This window comes from Delphinus delphis, chromosome 2 (genome assembly GCF_949987515.2).
Source record: "Delphinus delphis chromosome 2, mDelDel1.2, whole genome shotgun sequence".
NCBI classification, from domain to species: Eukaryota; Metazoa; Chordata; class Mammalia; order Artiodactyla; family Delphinidae; genus Delphinus; species Delphinus delphis.
The window spans coordinates 106,010,638-106,027,986 of NC_082684.1; the positions used below are offsets into that span (position 1 = coordinate 106,010,638).

Below are 17,349 nucleotides of genomic sequence, written 5' to 3' on the forward strand. Positions count from 1 at the left end.
CAGCGGCCTGCACTGGGCAGGGGGGCGGGCAGGCGTCGGGGGCTCCCGCCCGCCCCTTCCCCTCAGCCGGCCCGCCCCGGGGGCCGGGGCCAACTGAAACCGCAGGAGGAGGAAACGCGGAATCAGGAACTGGCCCCGGGTGGTGCGGGCCTGAGTCTGAGTCGGTCCTCGGCGGCCCCAGGATCAGCTGCCCACGCGGGTAACTCCTGCCCCGAGGCCCAGGAGGCAGCGGTGGCGGGCACGGGGAGCGGGGTCAGCAGGCAGTGGGCAGGGGCCCGGCAGGCGATCAGAGAGCGGGACACGGGACCAGGTAGGGCAGGGGCCACGGAAGGGCAGGGTCCGGGGCGGCGGCTGCCTGGGGCGCCGGCAGGGGCAGTCTTGTGCGCACCTTGCCCCTGCAGCGGGTGCTGGGTGGAAGGGCCCAGGGAGGGAGGCTCCGGGAGGTTTCTGTTCCAGGGCTGGGAAGGAGACCCCTGGCACCAGGCCTCGACCTGGGACACAGGAAGCAATGAGGGCTTTCCCAGGCCAGGCCGTGTTCTGTACCCATGGCTGCATTTCAGCGGGACAGCCCCCCACCTCCTGCCTGTCTGCGGCTCCTCCTGGCCCGGCAGCCCCTAGCTTCCCTGTCCTGCCCGCCCGTCTCCAGCTTCTGCCTTGCCCCCAGTGGTGGCCTCTCCTCTCTTGGTCCCCAGGACCACACTATGGGCTTCTCTTCGGAGCTGTGCAGTCCCCAGGGCCACGGGGCAGTGCAGCAGATGCAGGAGGCCGAGCTTCGGCTGCTGGAGGGCATGAGGAAGTGGATGGCCCAGCGGGTCAAGAGTGACAGAGAATATGCTGGGCTGCTGCACCACATGTCACTGCAGGACAGCGGGGGCCAGAGCCGGGGCATCAGCCCCCAGAGCCCCATCAGTCAGGTGGGATTCTACAGGGCCCTAGGCCTCCTCACCACCCTTCCCGCCCTCGACCAACGAAGTCCTGGGGGTGCCGGGTAGGTCTGCCTGCCCCTTTCTTTCCCGGAGCCCACTGGGGAGGGTTGGTGATTGGGCAGGCCCAGGCGTGGGAGCCACTGTCCCCCACTCCCTGCCTTGCCCGCCCCATGCTGTAGACCTGGGCAGAGATCACCAGCCAGACGGAGGGCCTGAGCCGGTTGCTGAGGCAGCACGCAGAAGATCTGAACTCAGGGCCGCTGAGCAAGCTGAGCCTGTTGATCCGGGAGCGGCAGCAGCTGCGCAAGACTTACAACGAGCAGTGGCAGCAGCTCCAGCAGGAGCTCACCAAGGTAGGTGGGTGGGTGGCAGCCGGGCTTCACCTGGTCATTTCTGCCTACATTTTGAGCTGAAAAGGGCTGGTTTTGCAAGGAACCCCTGGACTCACTGAAGAAGTGTAAGTATCTGACCACAGGCCCACCCCCCAGCGCCTGCTCCAGCCCAGCTTCCTCCCCTCCCTCCCCTCCCCACCATAGCTTGGGCCGGGCTGCAGCAGGGCCTCTCCACGCCTTTTCTGTCACCCTACTGTGTACCTGAGCAGAGTGCTGGGAATACAAGGATGAGTGATCCAGCCATTGCTTGGGAGGAGCGCAGGACCTGTGACCCACCTCCTGCACTGCACCAGCTGGCCCTCGGGTCCGAGAGACAGTGAGAGAGGAATGAGGGCTACTCTGCCCGCCCTTGGCCCAGGCTGGCTCCTCCCAGGGACCCAGAGACCCCACAAGGCAGCAGTGTGGCCCCCTGACTCGGAGGTTAAGGACTGGGGCTGTGAAGTGGGTCTGTCTTCATTTGAATCCTGCTCAGCTCCTCTGACTAGAGGCTGTTTGATTGGAGCTATTTACGCGGATGCTTTAGCCTTCTTATTAAATGTGCTGGGCAGCAGCCTGCACCACACCCGTCCCACCAGCACAAACCCAGCCTTGCTGCAGGCCCACAGCGGCCCCTGGTGGCCAGCCTTCACGCACTCCTCTCTTCCCAGACGATCGATCATATAATTCAGGGGTCAGCCTGCTTTTGCAGGCAGTTTTGCTGGAACACAGACTTGCCCATATGTTTTCATATTATCTGTGGCTACTAAAGAGCTACAGTGGCAGAGCCCAGCAAGTTCAACAGAGACTGCATGGCCTACAAGCCTAAAATGTTTACCACCTGGACCTTAAGAAAAGGGCTGATCTAGTCTGCATTTAGCTCTGTTACAGATGGGGAAGCTGAGGTTCTGAGGAGAGGAGTGGAGTTTGCCCTAAGTACCCCAGTGCAGAAGCAGGCAACTGGGATGAGAACTCCGGTCTTGACCACCAGGAACATAATTGTGGGACCCAGTGCAAAATGAAAACGCGGGGCCCCTTGTCAAAAAATTATTAAGAATTTCAAGATGGCATCAACAGAGTGTTAAACCAAGCACACACGCCTGCCGCTGGACCTTAGTTGCCACCAGATACCACTCTAGACCAAGGAAGGACAGTTGTCGCCTGCCCAGTCCGGCTCTCTGCTACCCCCCGGGGGCCTGTCCTTAGCCCGACTCCTCTAACCTTAACCTCAGCAGCAATGGCTAAGTCCCAGAGGTCTCCAGGCCCTTCCTGAAGGATGAACTTGGATGTGCTGCCCGCCTGGACTGCAGAACCTGTCCAGGGCTGCACCTCGGACAGGAATCCTCTGGGGACCTGCTGTCCCACACTGGTCTCTCCTCTCTCCAGACCCACAGCCAGGACATTGAGAAGCTGAAGAGCCAGTACCGAGCCCTGGCACGGGACAGTGCCCAGGCCCGACGCAAGTACCAGGAGGCCAGCAAAGGTCCGGGGCTTCCCTCGCTGCCAGGATGGGAATCCCAAGCCAGCCCATAACTGTCCACGGGTACCCGGGGAGGGGGTTGCTACCCAGGCCTCTGTGCTGTCACCCACGCCTCTTTCCCCCAACCTGGCAGACAAAGACCGTGACAAAGCCAAGGACAAGTACGTGCGCAGCTTGTGGAAGCTCTTCGCTCACCACAACCGCTATGTGCTGGGCGTGCGGGCCGCACAGCTACACCACCAGCACCACCACCGGCTCATGCTGCCTGGCCTGCTCCAGTCCCTGCAGGACCTGCACCAGGAGATGGCGTGCATCTTGTAAGCCCACCCCATCCCCCGACCCCCATCACAGCCCTGAAGCCCAGAAGCAGGGTCCAGAAAACGCAGTCCTGTAAAAGTGACAGGCGTGTAGTCACGTGAGAACACGCCCTGGGCCAGTCAGTTTACATCCAAATTACATTATTCTGGGCCCCTTATTTCAGGGTTTTATTATGTTTATTGAGCACCATTCTAGGCTCTGCTGTGTGATACAGCAGAGAACGTAGACAAAAATATCTGTCCTCTAGGGTCACTCGTTTGTGGAGAAAGAAAAGGAAATCAATAAGTAAAATAGAAAGCATGTTAGAGATGATAGGTGCTATGGAGAAAAATAAAATAAGAAGAGAGGATAGGGAGGCAGGGGGACAGGGAAGGAGGTTACTGTTTTATTTATTTATTTATAAGGAATATGTTCTTTTTTTGCCATTTTTATTTATTTATTTGTTTGGTTGTGCCAGGTCTTAGTTGCGGCAGGCGGGTTCCTTAGTTGTGGTAGGCAGGCTCCTTAGTTGCGGCTCACCAGTTCCTTAGTTGTGGCACACAAACTCTTAGTTGCAGCATGCATGCGAGATCTAGTTCCCTGACCAGGGATCGGACCCAAGGCCCCTGCATTGGGAGCGCTGAGTCTTAACCACTGTGCCACCAGGGAAGTCCCAGGTTTGCTGTTTTAAATGGAGTGGTCTGGGAAAGCCTCAGAAGTGCAGAAATGAGCCAGGGGGATTTTGAAGAAGAGCCATTCCAGAAAGAGGAATCTCAGGCGCACAGGCCGCAAGGTGGGAGAGCGCCTGAAATCAAGGAATAGCAAGGAAGCCAGTGTAGCCTTTGCTGAGTGAGGGAAGGGCAGAGTCAGACACGGGGCTGGAGGAGTCCAGGGATGATAGAGGGTCCCTCAGGCCGTTGTGAGGACTTTGGTTCTGGGTGGACCAGAAGAGCGGCATGATCTGAGCCGTCTGAATGAGGTCAGTTCGACTGCTGTGTTGAGAACAGACTTCAGGGGGCAAGACAGGACCAGAGAGACCAGGCAGGAGGCTACTGCAGTGATCCAGACCACAGACCATACCACTGGACCTGGGCAGTAGCAATGGAGGGGAGAAGTGGTCAGGTCTTGGACGTACTTTGAAGGTGGAGCCGGTGGGAATTCCTCATGGACTGGAAGTGGGGTGTGGATAGAGCAGATAAGGATGACTACAGGGATTTGGCCCGGAGCCCCTGGGTGGTGGAGGCTACATGGAGAATGAGGTGGGAGAAGCAGGTTCAGGAGATAAGAATAGGAGTTCATTTTTCTTTTTAAAAATATTTATTTATTTACTTTTGGCTGTGTTGGGTCTTAAGTTGCGGCACGCGGGATCTTTCGTCGTGGTGTGCAGGCGTCTCTCTAGTTGTAACGTGCGGGCTCCAGAGCGCGTGGGCTCCATAGTTGCGGCACATGGGATCTTAGTTCCCCAAGCAGGGATCGAACCCGTGTCCCCTGAATTGGAAGGTGGATTCTTAACCACTGCGCCACCAGGGAAGTCCCAGCAGTTCATTTTTCAACTGGTGGAGTTTGGGTGTCTGAGAGATGTCCAACAGGACATTTAGAGTAGGTGGATAGTTACATGAGACTGGAGCTCGGGGAGGTATAAATGCAGGGTCAGCAGCACATCGATGGCTTACGTGTGTATCAGAGCCCTGGAGCCCCAGCTGCGGGGCTATGCCCAGGGCAGGCACATTTGTAGCTCACATGTACCGAGCACTTGCTCAAACCACACACTCTGCACATAGGCCCTCATTGGGGCCTTATTACAAACTCCCGGGAGACACTAAGTAACTTGCCTGTGGTAATTTGACTGGTAAATGATGGGTGGTGGGGATCAACCCCAGGGTGGGTCCAAATCCAGTGCCACGGGCCCCAAGCTTCCTAGCCTTGTCCAGCCTGAGGCCCCCCCCTGACCCGGGGTTCCATCTGGGGGCAGGAAGGAGATCCTGCAGGAATACCTGGAGATTAGCAGCCTGGTGCAGGACGAGGTGGTGGCCATTCACCAGGAGATGGCTGCAGCGGTTGCCCACATCCAGCCCGAGGCCGAGTACCAAGGCTTCCTGCACCAGTATGGGTAAGCCCCTCCTTGCAGCAGCCAGGTGCCAGGGCTGCTGGCCTGTGCACTGATGGGCACTGTCCCCCGCAGGTCCACACCTGACGTCCCACCCTGTGTCACCTTTGATGAGTCGCTGCTTGAGGAGGCTGAACTGCTGGAGCCCGGGGAGCTGCAGCTGAACGAGCTGACTGTGGAAAGCGTGCAGCACACGTGTGTGGTGGCTCGGCTCGGGGTCGGGGGTGGACGCCGTCCACACAGAGCTGTGGCCAGCCCTCAGGCTTGCTTGGCCCCGCAGGGATGCATCTGAGGGGATTGGCTCTAACACTGCCCTTCCTCTGGGCACAGGCTGACCTCAGTGACAGAAGAACTGGCCGTGGCCACTGAGACAGTGCTCAGCCAGCAGGAGGTGGTCACTCAGCTGCAGCACGAGCTCTGGACTGAGGAGCAGACCACCCACCCCCGGGAGCGGTGAGTGGGGCCCGCCTACAGCAGCCTCCTGGCCCTCCCTTTCCTCCGTCCGGCCTGCCTGACGCACTGCTGGCCGCCAGCTGCAGGCTGAGCCCCTCTCTCCCCCCACCCAACCACCCGCCCCTGCCCTCAGGGTGCAGCTGCTGGGCAAGAAGCAGGTGCTGCAGGAGGCACTGCAGGGGCTGCAGGTAGCGCTGTGCAGCCAGGCCAAGCTGCAGGCCCAGCAGGAGCTGCTGCAGGCCAAGCTGGAGCAGCTGGGCCCCGGTAAGCCCCTGCCCGTGCTGCTGCTGCAGGACGACCGCCACTCCACCTCGTCCTCGGTGAGCCGCCCCTCCCGCAGCCTGCACCGCCAGCCCTGCCCGCCCACCGGGGGCCGCGCTCCTCATTTTCACCCTCCCCCTCCCCAAGCCTGGCCACCCGCTGACGTCTGTCCCTGGCCTCAGGAGCAGGAGCGAGAAGGGGGAAGGACACCCACCCTGGAGATCCTTAAGAGCCACATCTCAGGAATCTTCCGCCCCAAGTTCTCGGTGAGTGGAGCCCAGCCCGGACCCGCACCTCTGCCCTTCTCTGAGGGGTGGGCCAGGCCAGCGGTCTCAGGGGCGTCCCCCTAAGCCCCTCCTACCATGGTGCTTTGGGTTTAGTCTCAGCGTTGCCCTAGAGGAGGCTCTTCCCAGGCCACTTTTACTGGGGAGCCCATCTCTTCCCTGGGATTCCGTGCCACCCCCGTACCCTCTTCCTCTCCACCACCCACGTGTGTGGAAGGGAGCTGCAGCCTCGTCACCCCACGGCTCTCTGCTCCAGGAGTGGTTGGGGGCTGTGGCCTGGAGGAAAAGGCAAAAGCTTTGCTTGGGATCACCCAGCCTGGGTGTTTATTGCTGGCTCCAAGGGTTGCAGATGGCTCTCGCGGGCTTTGTGAGGACAAGGAGTGTATGAGAGAGAGCCGGACACCCTCCAACTGGCCGGCCTAGTGGCCTCCGCTGACGGGCTGGCTGAGTGACCCCTCCTTGCTCCTCCCCTGTCCCTGTCTAGCTCCCCCCACCGCTGCAGCTCGTTCCAGAGGTGCAGAAGCCCCTGCATGAGCAGCTGTGGTACCATGGAGCCATCCCGCGGGCAGAGGTGGCTGAGCTGCTGACACATTCTGGGGACTTCGTGGTCCGGGAGAGCCAGGGCAAGCAGGAGTACGTGCTGTCTGTGCTGTGGGATGGCCAGCCTCGACACTTCATCATCCAGTGTGCTGATGTGAGTGGGGCCTGAACCCCAGCCTTTCCCTTCCCTTCCCCTCCCTCCCCTCCTTTCCCCTTCACCAGGGAGCGTAGAAAGGAGCTGCTATGTCTTAGATGGCTCCCTGGCAGAGCTGAAAGGGGCCCCAGAGACCACCCAGTCCCTGCAACCAAACAGAGGTGTGCGTCCTCCCATAGGACGGGGGAGCAGACTTGTCGTGCAGCATCAGGTCTCTGCCTCTCATCCCAGGCAGGCCCTTTCTCCCTGCCGTTCCTTCTTCCTCTCCTCTCCCAGGGCTCAGGCCCCCTCAGCAATGGAGGCTGTTGACCCCAGTTCCCCCTACCCTGCAGAACCTCTACCGACTGGAAGGAGATGGCTTTCCCAGCATCCCCTTGCTCGTAGACCACCTGTTGCGCTCCCAGCAGCCCCTCACCAAGAAGAGCGGTATCATCCTGAACAGGGCTGTGCCCAAGGTGAGTCTGTGGCAGGATTGGGGCCCACACAGAATCAGAGCAGGAAGGGCTTTCTGGGTCCTATACACTCCCCAGGGGGCCGGCCTCCCTCTAGGTTTGGAATGTCAAGGTCAATCCCATTCCCTGGGCCACACACCCCTGGCTGGTGCTCACCCATTTAGTGCCCCTGCCTGGTCCCTGAGTCATCTAAGTGTGGTCTTGTGTCCAACCCCCATTTTGCAGACCAACAAACCAAGGTGCCAAGAAATGAAAGACACAGCGTTGGGAGGGGGTATTCAGTCCTTGATAGCGCTCAGCACTCCCTCCCTTCACTGACTTCTGACCCCCCACCCCCCACTCCTCCCTTTCCCAGGACAAGTGGGCACTAAGCCACGAGGACCTGGTGTTGGGTGAGCAGATTGGGCAGGTGAGTTGAGTGTGCTCTGCCAGGCTCCTGGCCGCCTGCTTTCCCCCTCCCCCAGTGTCACTTCCTTCCATCCCAAAGGCCGAGTCACACCAGGGCCCCACCCGCAGAGGGCTCTCAGCCTCCCCGCCTCAGTCTGAGTTCCAACTTGGACCCCTGACTCCCTGCCCAGCCACCGCCGTACGCTGTCCTGCAGGAAACCGGGGGGAAAAGCACCTGCCCTGGAAGCTCCCCAGAGATGGCTCTGCCACCAGCACCCACCCCATGCCACTCACACGCACACACTTCCCGCCCCACCCCTGCCTCCTCAGGGAAGAGAGACACGCTCTGTTCACATGAGCTATAAGATACCTGCTTAGGGGGCTTCCCTGTGGTTCCGGTGGTTAAGACTGCGCTTCCAATGCGACGGTGAGGTGGGGCGCAGGTTCGATCCCTGGTCAGGGAACTAGGATCCCACATGCTGCGTGGTGTGGCCTAAAAATAAAAATTTAAAAAAAGAAAGAAAGAAAAATAAAATAAAATACCTACTCAGGAAAGAAGTCACTTTCCTAAAAACCATAATGCTTTACCAACCCAAGCAAAAGTGATTGTTGGACTTCCGTGTCACTTCTCAGTGAACATGGTAAGTCAGAGGTGACTCTCCCTGCCTGTCCCATGTGTACGCTTCATCCCCCGACCAGAGAGCCGGGATGAGCAGGTCTGAGCACGGGGGCACTGAGGCAAGGGCCGGTGGGGACAAGGTGGGCTGTGCCCCGAGTGCAGGAGAGGACCACGGTCCAGGGAAGACAGATAGGAGCTCCAGACCGTTTCAGGGGAACTTTGGCGAAGTATTCAGCGGACGCCTGAGAGCAGACAACACCCTGGTGGCCGTGAAATCTTGCCGCGAGACGCTCCCACCCGACCTCAAGGCCAAGTTTCTGCAGGAAGCGAGGTGGGTGATGAAATACCCACCCCCGGATGTTCCACATAGGAAGGGCTCCTCTGCACACGGCAGGGTGCTTGACTTCGTTTCATCCTCACAGCCCCGCCCCCCCGTAGTGTGGAGGGGTCGAGGCTCTGGGACCCACCCAAAGTCACACTTCCAGGTCTGCTGCCCTGCTCTCACCCTGCCTCAGGCTCCCTGGGCTCCCGGGGCCAACGAGGTGAATGTGTAAGGCCCCCCACCCGGTGGAGGTGGGAGCCTGAGCAGCCCTGCACCCCCGCCCCCAGGATTCTGAAGCAGTACAGCCACCCCAACATCGTGCGTCTCATCGGCGTCTGCACCCAGAAGCAGCCCATCTACATCGTCATGGAGCTTGTGCAGGGTGAGCAGAGCGAGCTGACCTTCAGGGCTGGGGTGTGCCGCTGGGCTAGGTCTCCCCGCCGCCTCCGACCCCCAGAAGGCTCATCGAGCTCTGTCCCCACCGCCCACTCCCAGGGGGCGACTTCCTGACCTTCCTCCGGACAGAGGGAGCCCGCCTGAGGGTGAAGACTCTGCTGCAGATGGTAGGGGACGCGGCTGCGGGCATGGAGTATCTGGAGAGCAAGTGCTGCATCCACCGGTGAGGGGGTGGGCGCGGCAGGCAGTCCCGGCACCCGCCCCCGCACCAGATGCAGGCGCTGCTGCCCCTCACCAGCAGGCACCAGCTCCAGGGGTGGAGTCTGCCTCTCTGACGGACCAGGCATCCCAGGAGCAGGGGCGGCTTTGGCTCGTGGCTGTGTCTAGGGAGCCCGGGCCGGGCAGGTGGCAGGTGCTGCGTGGATATTGGCTAAATGAGCCCCTGTCCTGCTTTCGCCCAGGGACCTGGCCGCTCGGAACTGCCTAGTGACAGAGAAGAATGTCCTGAAGATCAGTGACTTTGGGATGTCCCGGGAGGAAGCCGACGGGATCTACGCAGCCTCGGGGGGTCTCAGACAAGTTCCCGTGAAGTGGACCGCACCGGAGGCCCTGAACTACGGTACCTGGGCCTGATCCACTCTGGCTGCAGGGCCCGAGGCTGGGCATGGGTCCCACCACCTGCCCTTCTCTGGCCAATGGGTGTGGCCCACTCACGCCGCCTCACCTCCTCGTAGGCCGCTACTCCTCTGAGAGCGACGTGTGGAGCTTTGGCATCTTGCTCTGGGAGACTTTCAGCCTGGGGGCCTCCCCCTACCCCAACCTCAGCAATCAGCAGACTCGGGAGTTTGTGGAAAAGGGTAAGGGAACCCTGCGGCGTGACAGTGGCCTCAGAGCCAAGCCCTCTTCCCAGCGCTCCAGCTGGACTCCTCCAGGCCTCCTAACGCCCTGTCCTTCCCACTGAGGCAGAGTAAGAATAATCCTAGAGCTACCATCCAGTGAAACCCTGTTGTGTGCCAGGCCATCCGTTTATTTCATTTACTCTTCATAACATGTGAGGTCGGGATTAATAGGTCCCTTTTACAGAAGGAAACACTGAGGTTTGCAGGGATCACACAACTAGCCCATGGTGGCTTGAGATTAGAATCTCTGTGTTTTTGGTGAAGAGAAGGGGCTCCTTAAGAACAGTGTACCTTAAGCAGCTCCCATTGCTCATGGCATGTCCCAGGGGCTGCTAGGCCCCCTCAGACCCCCTCCTCACGCCTGGTGTGCTATGCCTGTCCTCACAGGGGGCCGCCTGCCTTGCCCCGAACTGTGCCCCGATGCTGTGTTCAGACTCATGGAGCAGTGCTGGGCCTCCGAGCCCGGGCAGCGACCCAGCTTCAGCACCATCTACCAGGAGCTGCAGAGCATCCGAAAGCGGCATCGGTGAGACTGGGGCCCCACTTCTCAAGCCAGTGGCCTCTGTAGGCAAGATTATACCTCCTCACCAGCTCCAGGTCACGCCGCTGGACAGCTCTTCATCATCCTGGACTCCAGCCAACGGTATCTATGCTGCCGGCAGGGATGCAGCTCCGTGTCTGCTGTGCATCCCTGTTCCTGCCAGGGATTCCTCTTCCAGGCAGAACTAATAAAAACCATTTGTGCCCATCAAGTGCTCTTGGCATGCGCGCTCCTCTGGAGGGCAGGTCTTAGAAGGAATAGAGGCCCTGTACCGTGGCCGTGGGGAAGGAGGAGGACGGACAGTGTTCACAGGGCAGAACTGACATGGTTTGGTAGCTGTTGGGTGTGCGACTTGGGGAAGAGGAAGAGAGATCAGGATGATATACAGGCTTCTTGACCAGATGGTGGTGTTATTTCTGAATTAGGATCCCAGGCAGAGGAGCAGAGAGCTGCAGGAAGTATGGTGAGTTTAGAGATGTTGCGTTTCAGGGGCCTGTGGGGATGTAAGTGTGACATATAAGTCTGGAGGCTCAGATGGAAGTAAAGGCTGGCAACTGAGGTTTGAAAGTCATTAGCTTATAAATGTCAGAGACACTATGTCTGTGTACCACAGTCACATGAGAAACAGGAAGAGGAGAGTGTCAGGGGAAGTTAGAGTTCCACTCCAAGGGGACTGGAGTAGCTGAAGAGAAAGAAAACTATTCCCATCTCTCAAGACAAGTTTACTGAGCAATGGGTAGCAGAGCTGGGAGCCCTTACCTCCTCCCTTAAACTCCCCTGAAACCTACAAAGTTATCTGAAACTTTTCTAGCAGCAACGGTGAAGGTCAAGAAGACAACGAGGGAATTCCCTGGTGGTCCAGTGGTTAAGGCTCCGCGCTTCCACTGCAGGGAGTACGGGTTCGATCCCTGGTCAGGGAGCTAAGGTCCTGTATGCCTCATGGTGCAGCCAAAAAAAAACGAAGAAGACAAAGAAGTATGAATAGACTGCGAAACAGAAACCTGGAAAGATTTATAGCAACGAAGAGCAAAGCAGTAAGAACTTGGAGATAAAATGGCCATGAAGTAGTTGATATCTATTTTCAAAGAGATAAAAGACAATACTTGTTTCAATAAGAGGAAATCAAGTTAGAGTGTGACTAAGTAAAAATACTAACAATTCAAATTGTGTCTCCATTAGAAGTGGTAAAAAGCGGAACTGAAGAACTTCTGCTTCTGGGTAGGATATGGTCCCTGCAAGTCCCCACGCCCATTGCAACAGCTAGGAGGAAACATAAGATGTAAATAGTAATTTTTAAAGACAATGGCGAGAGGTGTTAAGAAAGAAAGACTACATGACTTAAAATTTCAAGGAGGAGAAAACTCCTTCAAGTTGAACTGATGGGCAATTGTTTTCTTCCCTGAGACATTTGCTGAGATGGGACATCTCTGATGATCAGAATTGTCCCAAACAGAAAGACTCTACTAGGGAAAAAAAGAAATGGAGTTTCTGGTGCTTACAGGGACAGTGCTATGGATTGGTACCTGGAGGAACCCAAAATGCAATGCCAGTTTTCCCCCATGGAACATTTGCTGAGTTCTGGAGCAGTATGGGCAACTAGGAAGGGGCTGGGCTGGAAAGGCAGGTGTTTAGAGGGAGGGGGCCTGAAACAAACAATTGGTCTCCCCCTTAAGATATTGGCCAGACTTTGTTTGTTTCTTTCTTTTTTAAAAAATATTTATTTATTTGTTTATTTTGGCTGCATTGGGTCTTAGTCGCAGCAGGCGGGCTCTTCATCGTGGAGTGCAGGCTTCTTTCTAGTTGTGGCACGTAGGTCCTAGAGCATTCAGGCTTGAACGCTGCCCCACGGCATGTGGGATCTTAGTTCCCCCACCAGGGATCGAACCCGTGTCCCCTGCATTGGAAGGCAGATTCTTAACCACTGGACCACCAGGGAAGTCCTCATTGGCCAGATTTTGAACCTGTGTGGGTTGGGAGGCTAAAGAGCTAACCTCAAAATCTCTTTAAAGCAGCACTTGAAGGGCTGGAAGAGACAGAGACTGGCCAGGCTTTCCTAAATCTCAGAGGACGGGGCGATCCACGGGAGGACGGAGTTTTATCAGAACTATAACTCTGCCCCAACTCAGCTCAATGCTTGATTACATCAAGGTAACTGGCTCCTCTGGGAACCCTCAGGGAGAAGTTGGGGAAGAGAATAACATCATATTTTACCTTTCTTTTATACCCAATATGCAACATACACTCAAATATTATAAAACATGCAAAAAGGGAGAAAAATGGGGCCAATACACAAGAGAAAAAATAAACTGTAGAAGCAGACCCACAAATGGTAACGATGCTTGGGACTTCCCTGGTGGTCCAGTGGGTAAGACTCCACGCTCCCAATGCAGGGGGTCTGGGTTCAACCCTAGTTAGGGAACTAGATCCCACATGCATGCCGCAACTAAAAGTTCGCATGCTGCAACTAAGAAGTCCACATGCTGCAACTAAAGATCGCACATGCCGCAACTAAGAACCGGCACAGCCAAAATAAGTAAAATAAATAAATACTTTAAAATAATAACTAAAATTAAATTAAAATAACTATGCTTAATATGTTAAATGGAGAAAAAGGTGGACAAAATAGGTGCAAATATAGAGAATTTCAACAGGGTTGGAATCTATTTTAAAAGAATCAAAGGAGCAGGTAGAACTGAAAAATGCCATCTCTGAAATTACAAACTCTAAAGGTTCATGGAGCTAAAGGATAAAGTCACAATCACAGAGACTAAACGCACAGTCTCAGGATTAGTTCCCTAACCAGAAGACGGAACTAGTGAACTTGAAGATAGATTGAGTCTAAACTAAAATAGAGAGAGAGAAAAAAAGAAATGGAAAGAACAGAGCCTAAGAAACATGTGTGACTCCAAAATATGAGTCATTGAAGTTCCAGGAGGAAAAAGGGATGTTTGGACCAGAATAAACTGGAGATGTCCCAAATGCCTATATAGGAATAAGAAAGAACAAGCCATAAGTACATGTACCAACCCTGATGAATCTCAAAGACAGGTTGACAAAGAAACGCTATGTGAAAGAGTGCATACGTATGATTCCATTTCATGAAGTTCAAGAACAGGAAAAACTAAGCTATAGAAGAAATGAAAATAGTGGTTATGTCTGAGGGGTTCCAACAGGAAGCAGTATGAGCATGTAGGGGAACAGCTCCGCTGTGGCGTCCTTACAACCTTGCATGTCTCTACATTGGCCACGTAGGCAAGGCTTGAGTAGGGTGACTTGAGTCTTGACAGAATACACCACTATTATTCCTGGAGTAAAGGGACATAGCAGCTTAGAGAGGAGACTCCCTATATTGTGGGAGACCATTTTTCATCCATCTTCCTAGTTTCAGTTGAGTGCAGGGCTTTCCATCGGGCCCCCTCCTGTCGTAGAGTAAGGCCAGGTGCCATACAACTGCTCGGCCGTAGTTTAGAGTTGGCTCCTTAGCCACAGGGTGACCTACCGCCATGCCTCCTGTCACCTGTCCCTCCAGTTCAGTGTCATCCTGCGGCACTAGGGAGGGATGTGAGAAGCTGACAATATGCTGGTCTTGCTTTTGCTGTCAGTGTGAGTAATGAGCTGTCTGGATCCTTGCGACTTGTTTCCTTACCAGCTGAGTCTGTGGAAGTGTGACAGGCCCACTCAGTGGCTGCGGTAGTAGATGCTTGTGGCCCTGTTAGCCACCATGCTGCACTTAGGGACTGCTTGACCACTTGACCGCTTTGGCACGTAATGTGGGCTGATAAGGTCACAACCCTTTTTTTGGAGAAGAGACAGGGGTCTTAATGTGGGCTGTCAAGTCAAGTATGGGCTAGAACTCTGGTGGACTTAGTGTCCACTAAGTGTCCACTTACTGCTGAGTTGTTCGGTGACATCAGAGACAAGTGGTCTATGACGATTGTTCCTGGTCCCCAATGAGCTCCATTGGTGTTTAGCGTTGGAAATCAAAGAGGGTCTTACAGAGTTAAAGAAAGCATATGCTGGTTATTGCTCACCCTCCTACTGTGACTACAGATAGAACACTATCTGGTGAGTAAGAGCAGTCTGCCACTCAGAAATGGGCTGAGATCCACTCTTACAATGAGTAAGGAAGGAGGGAAATTAGAGACAGACTTGGGCAAAAGTCCAATGAAACCATAGAAGCATGGCTTATCCGACTAGCAAAGGCAAGTGCTATGCAAATTCTGATGTAAGATGACAAGGAGTGGAAGTCATTTGGGTGTTAACAACTGACCCCATGCTCCAAGCCACTTTGGCCACAACCCTTCTGGTCAGTGAAGTGGATCCGGAGGAGGAAAATATACGGACAAATCAGGGCTTGTTGCAGTGGGTCTTTACAGCTATAATGAAACCATGACCTGTCCAAGATAAATTCCTGTCCTCTGATAAGCACCCTTGGACAATAATGGGAGAGTCTATCACTTCCTTTTAGTCCCCTGTGACCTCAGTCTGGATTCATATGGAGATCATGCATGCCCAGATGATGAAACAGTCACCCAAAGTCAGACTGAACATTTGCTCGACACCAGCAGCCTATGGCTGAAACCAAATCTTCTCTTGCTCTTCGGGGATGTCTCTGGGAAACTCTTCAGCTACTGCGCAATCATTTCCCCAGAATGGAAACCTTGGCAAAGGTCAAGGTAATGCACTACAGGCCAAGGTAGGGGAAGAAACCAGCCATAAGGCCGTGTGGGCTTGGCTACTATGCCAGGGATCCCGAAAGAGGAAAGTGATAGTCTTTCCATGAAGAAAAATTGTCTCTTGTTATTGGGCTCTGGGAAGGCCATGGGGCTTAAGAGATTTGGGCTTTAACTGGGTTATTTTTGGCATTTCCTGGGGGCCAAAAAGAGGAGCACCAAGAGAGCCCCAAACTCCTGTAGAAGCATGGGGTTTGTTCTGTTTACTCTTTGACCCAACACTTTCAGCGCTACCCCTGAACCCCTTCAGAGACAAACAGGACAAACTAGGTTAGAGGCCAAGGTCCCTCCATCCCCAGGGGAGACCAGAGACCCTATGCAGTGTGCTGGGAACTAACAGCAACCATGGTTGCCAAACCTCAGCCCTCCTGAACATGGTGGCACAGGCCACTGGGATACTGGGATGTGCCCAGAGGCATGGCTGAAAACTCACTCTTACTAGATTTGGAAATAGCTCTCAAATTGGACAACAGACTGAGGTAGTTTGGGGGTGGGACCTTTTAATTTTTTTTTTTTTTTTTTTTTTTTTGGCCACACCGTGTGGCATGCGGGATCTTAGTTCCCCGACCAGGGATTGAACCCACGCCTCGTGCAGTGGAAGTGCAGTGTCCTAACCACTGGACTGCCAGGGAAGTCCCCAGGTGAGACTTTTTAAGCTAATACACACCCAAGTGGTTGTAAATAACATTGTTGAATGTATTGTGGGAATAGATGTTTGAAGTATGTTTAAGACTTCTTTTGTTTGTAAGGGATGTTCCCAATGGAGAAGTGTCATGATTAGGATGGTGGTAATTAGGACAGGGACAACTGGTCACCTCTCCTGACCTAGCCAAGTGGTTACCAAGAAGCAGAGGGCTATGGATAGGGAAGTGGGGGGGGGTGCCACAGTCTTGATCAAGGAACTAGTGGATTTAGGGGTGCTCAAGGAAATGAGATCTTTTTTTTTAATAAAGGAGATGTAATATTTAAATTAATTAATTAATTTATTTTTGGCTGCCTTGGGTCTTTGTTGCTGCACGTGGGCTTTCTCTAGCTGCGGCGAGCAGGGCTATTCTTCGTTCTGGTACACAGGCTTCTCATTGCGGTGGCTTCTCTTGTTGCAGAGCACGGGCTCTAGGCACGCGGGCTTCAGTAGTTGTGGCACTCGGGCTCAGTAGTTGTGACTCGCGGGCTCTAGAGCACAGGCTCAGTAGCTGTGGTGCACGGGCTTAGTTGCTTCGCAGCATGTGGGATCCTCCCGGAGCAGGGCTCAAACCCGTGTTTCCTGCATTGGCAGGTGGATTCTTATCCACTGCGCCACCAGGGAAGCCCCACAAGGCCACTTCTCTCATCTGTCTTCCTAGTTTCAGTTAAGTGTAGTCCTTTCCACCTTGCCCCACCCTCCTCCCCCCACTTAGAGTGTAGCTGCAGGTCATAAAATTGTCTGACTGCAGTTGAGTTGGCTTCTCAGCCACAGACAGACCTATCATCGTGCTGCCTGTCATCTGGTCCCTCTGGTTCAGTGCTGTCCTGTGACGAGGGAAATCCGACACCATGCTGGTCTTGCATTTGCTGTCTGTGTGAGTAATAGCCGTCTGGATCCACTGGGGCTTGTCATCCTCTTACTGGCTGGGTCTCATGGAAATGTGGTAGGCACACCTGGCAGCTGCACAGTGATTTGTACAAAAGGATTTGTGGCCTTGTTAGCTACCAGGCTGCACTTAGGGAATGCTTGACCTCTTGACAGAGGGGAACTTTTTGGAGTGATGAGAAAGTGATATTTTGATCTGAGTGGTGATTATACTTCTATATCCATTTATATACATGAGCAGCACACTTAAGACTTGTGCCATATACTGTAAGTTGTATCTCAGTTAAAAAAAAAAAGAAAAGAACCACCAGAGAATCAATAAGAGCTCTTGAAAATAAGATTATGATTGCCAAAATGGAAAATTCAGTAAACAGGTCGGAAGATAAATTTCCCAGAACACAGGACAAAACACAGAGACACAGAGGATGACGAACCCAGCCTAGGTCTACCACCTTAGTAACAGGCATGCTAGTTGGCAAATAAACCTAGAAAAATGTTTCTGATGGTGATAAAAGAAATGGGAGTTAAAACAATGAGATGGGTTTGTAAATCTGGTTAAT

At 54.6% G+C, this 17,349-nt stretch overlaps 1 protein-coding gene and 1 long non-coding RNA gene across 4 annotated transcripts; one reads left to right on the forward strand and one right to left on the reverse strand.

The window, feature by feature from the left end:
* Positions 1-101: 101 nt before the first annotated feature.
* On the forward strand, positions 102-10,685 carry FES (FES proto-oncogene, tyrosine kinase). Of its 3 annotated transcripts, none has more exons than XM_060005393.1 (19): positions 102-199; positions 693-914; positions 1,106-1,279; positions 2,681-2,777; positions 2,908-3,091; positions 5,044-5,181; positions 5,254-5,373; positions 5,509-5,631; positions 5,765-5,951; positions 6,075-6,158; positions 6,661-6,870; positions 7,203-7,325; positions 7,678-7,731; positions 8,541-8,659; positions 8,938-9,032; positions 9,146-9,269; positions 9,508-9,665; positions 9,781-9,903; positions 10,333-10,685. In XM_060005393.1, the coding sequence occupies exons 2-19, from the start codon at positions 702-704 to the stop codon at positions 10,473-10,475; spliced, it is 2,469 nt and encodes an 822-aa protein (XP_059861376.1). In that variant the 5' UTR covers positions 102-199; positions 693-701; the 3' UTR covers positions 10,476-10,685. The 3 variants fall into 3 exon arrangements, with proteins under 3 accessions (XP_059861376.1, XP_059861375.1, XP_059861374.1); XM_060005392.1 differs by having other exon boundaries at positions 103-310; XM_060005391.1 differs by lacking the exon at positions 102-199 and having other exon boundaries at positions 450-914.
* LOC132420711 (uncharacterized) lies at positions 4,422-9,237 on the reverse strand. Its single transcript, XR_009518416.1, has 3 exons — positions 9,162-9,237; positions 8,080-8,202; positions 4,422-4,559 (listed from the first exon to the last, which is right to left on the reverse strand). It is a non-coding gene; the product is annotated as an uncharacterized lncRNA (long non-coding RNA).
* Positions 10,686-17,349: the final 6,664 nt, after the last annotated feature.

Coding starts and splice junctions, on each gene's coding strand:
- FES (XM_060005391.1), top strand. CDS start 546: ATGGCTGCATTTCAGCGGGACAGCCCCCCACCTCCTGCCTGTCTGCGG. Junction 6,159..6,660: donor TCTTCCGCCCCAAGTTCTCG/GTGAGTGGAGCC, acceptor GTCCCTGTCTAG/CTCCCCCCACCGCTGCAGCT. Junction 9,904..10,332: donor TCGGGAGTTTGTGGAAAAGG/GTAAGGGAACCC, acceptor CTGTCCTCACAG/GGGGCCGCCTGCCTTGCCCC.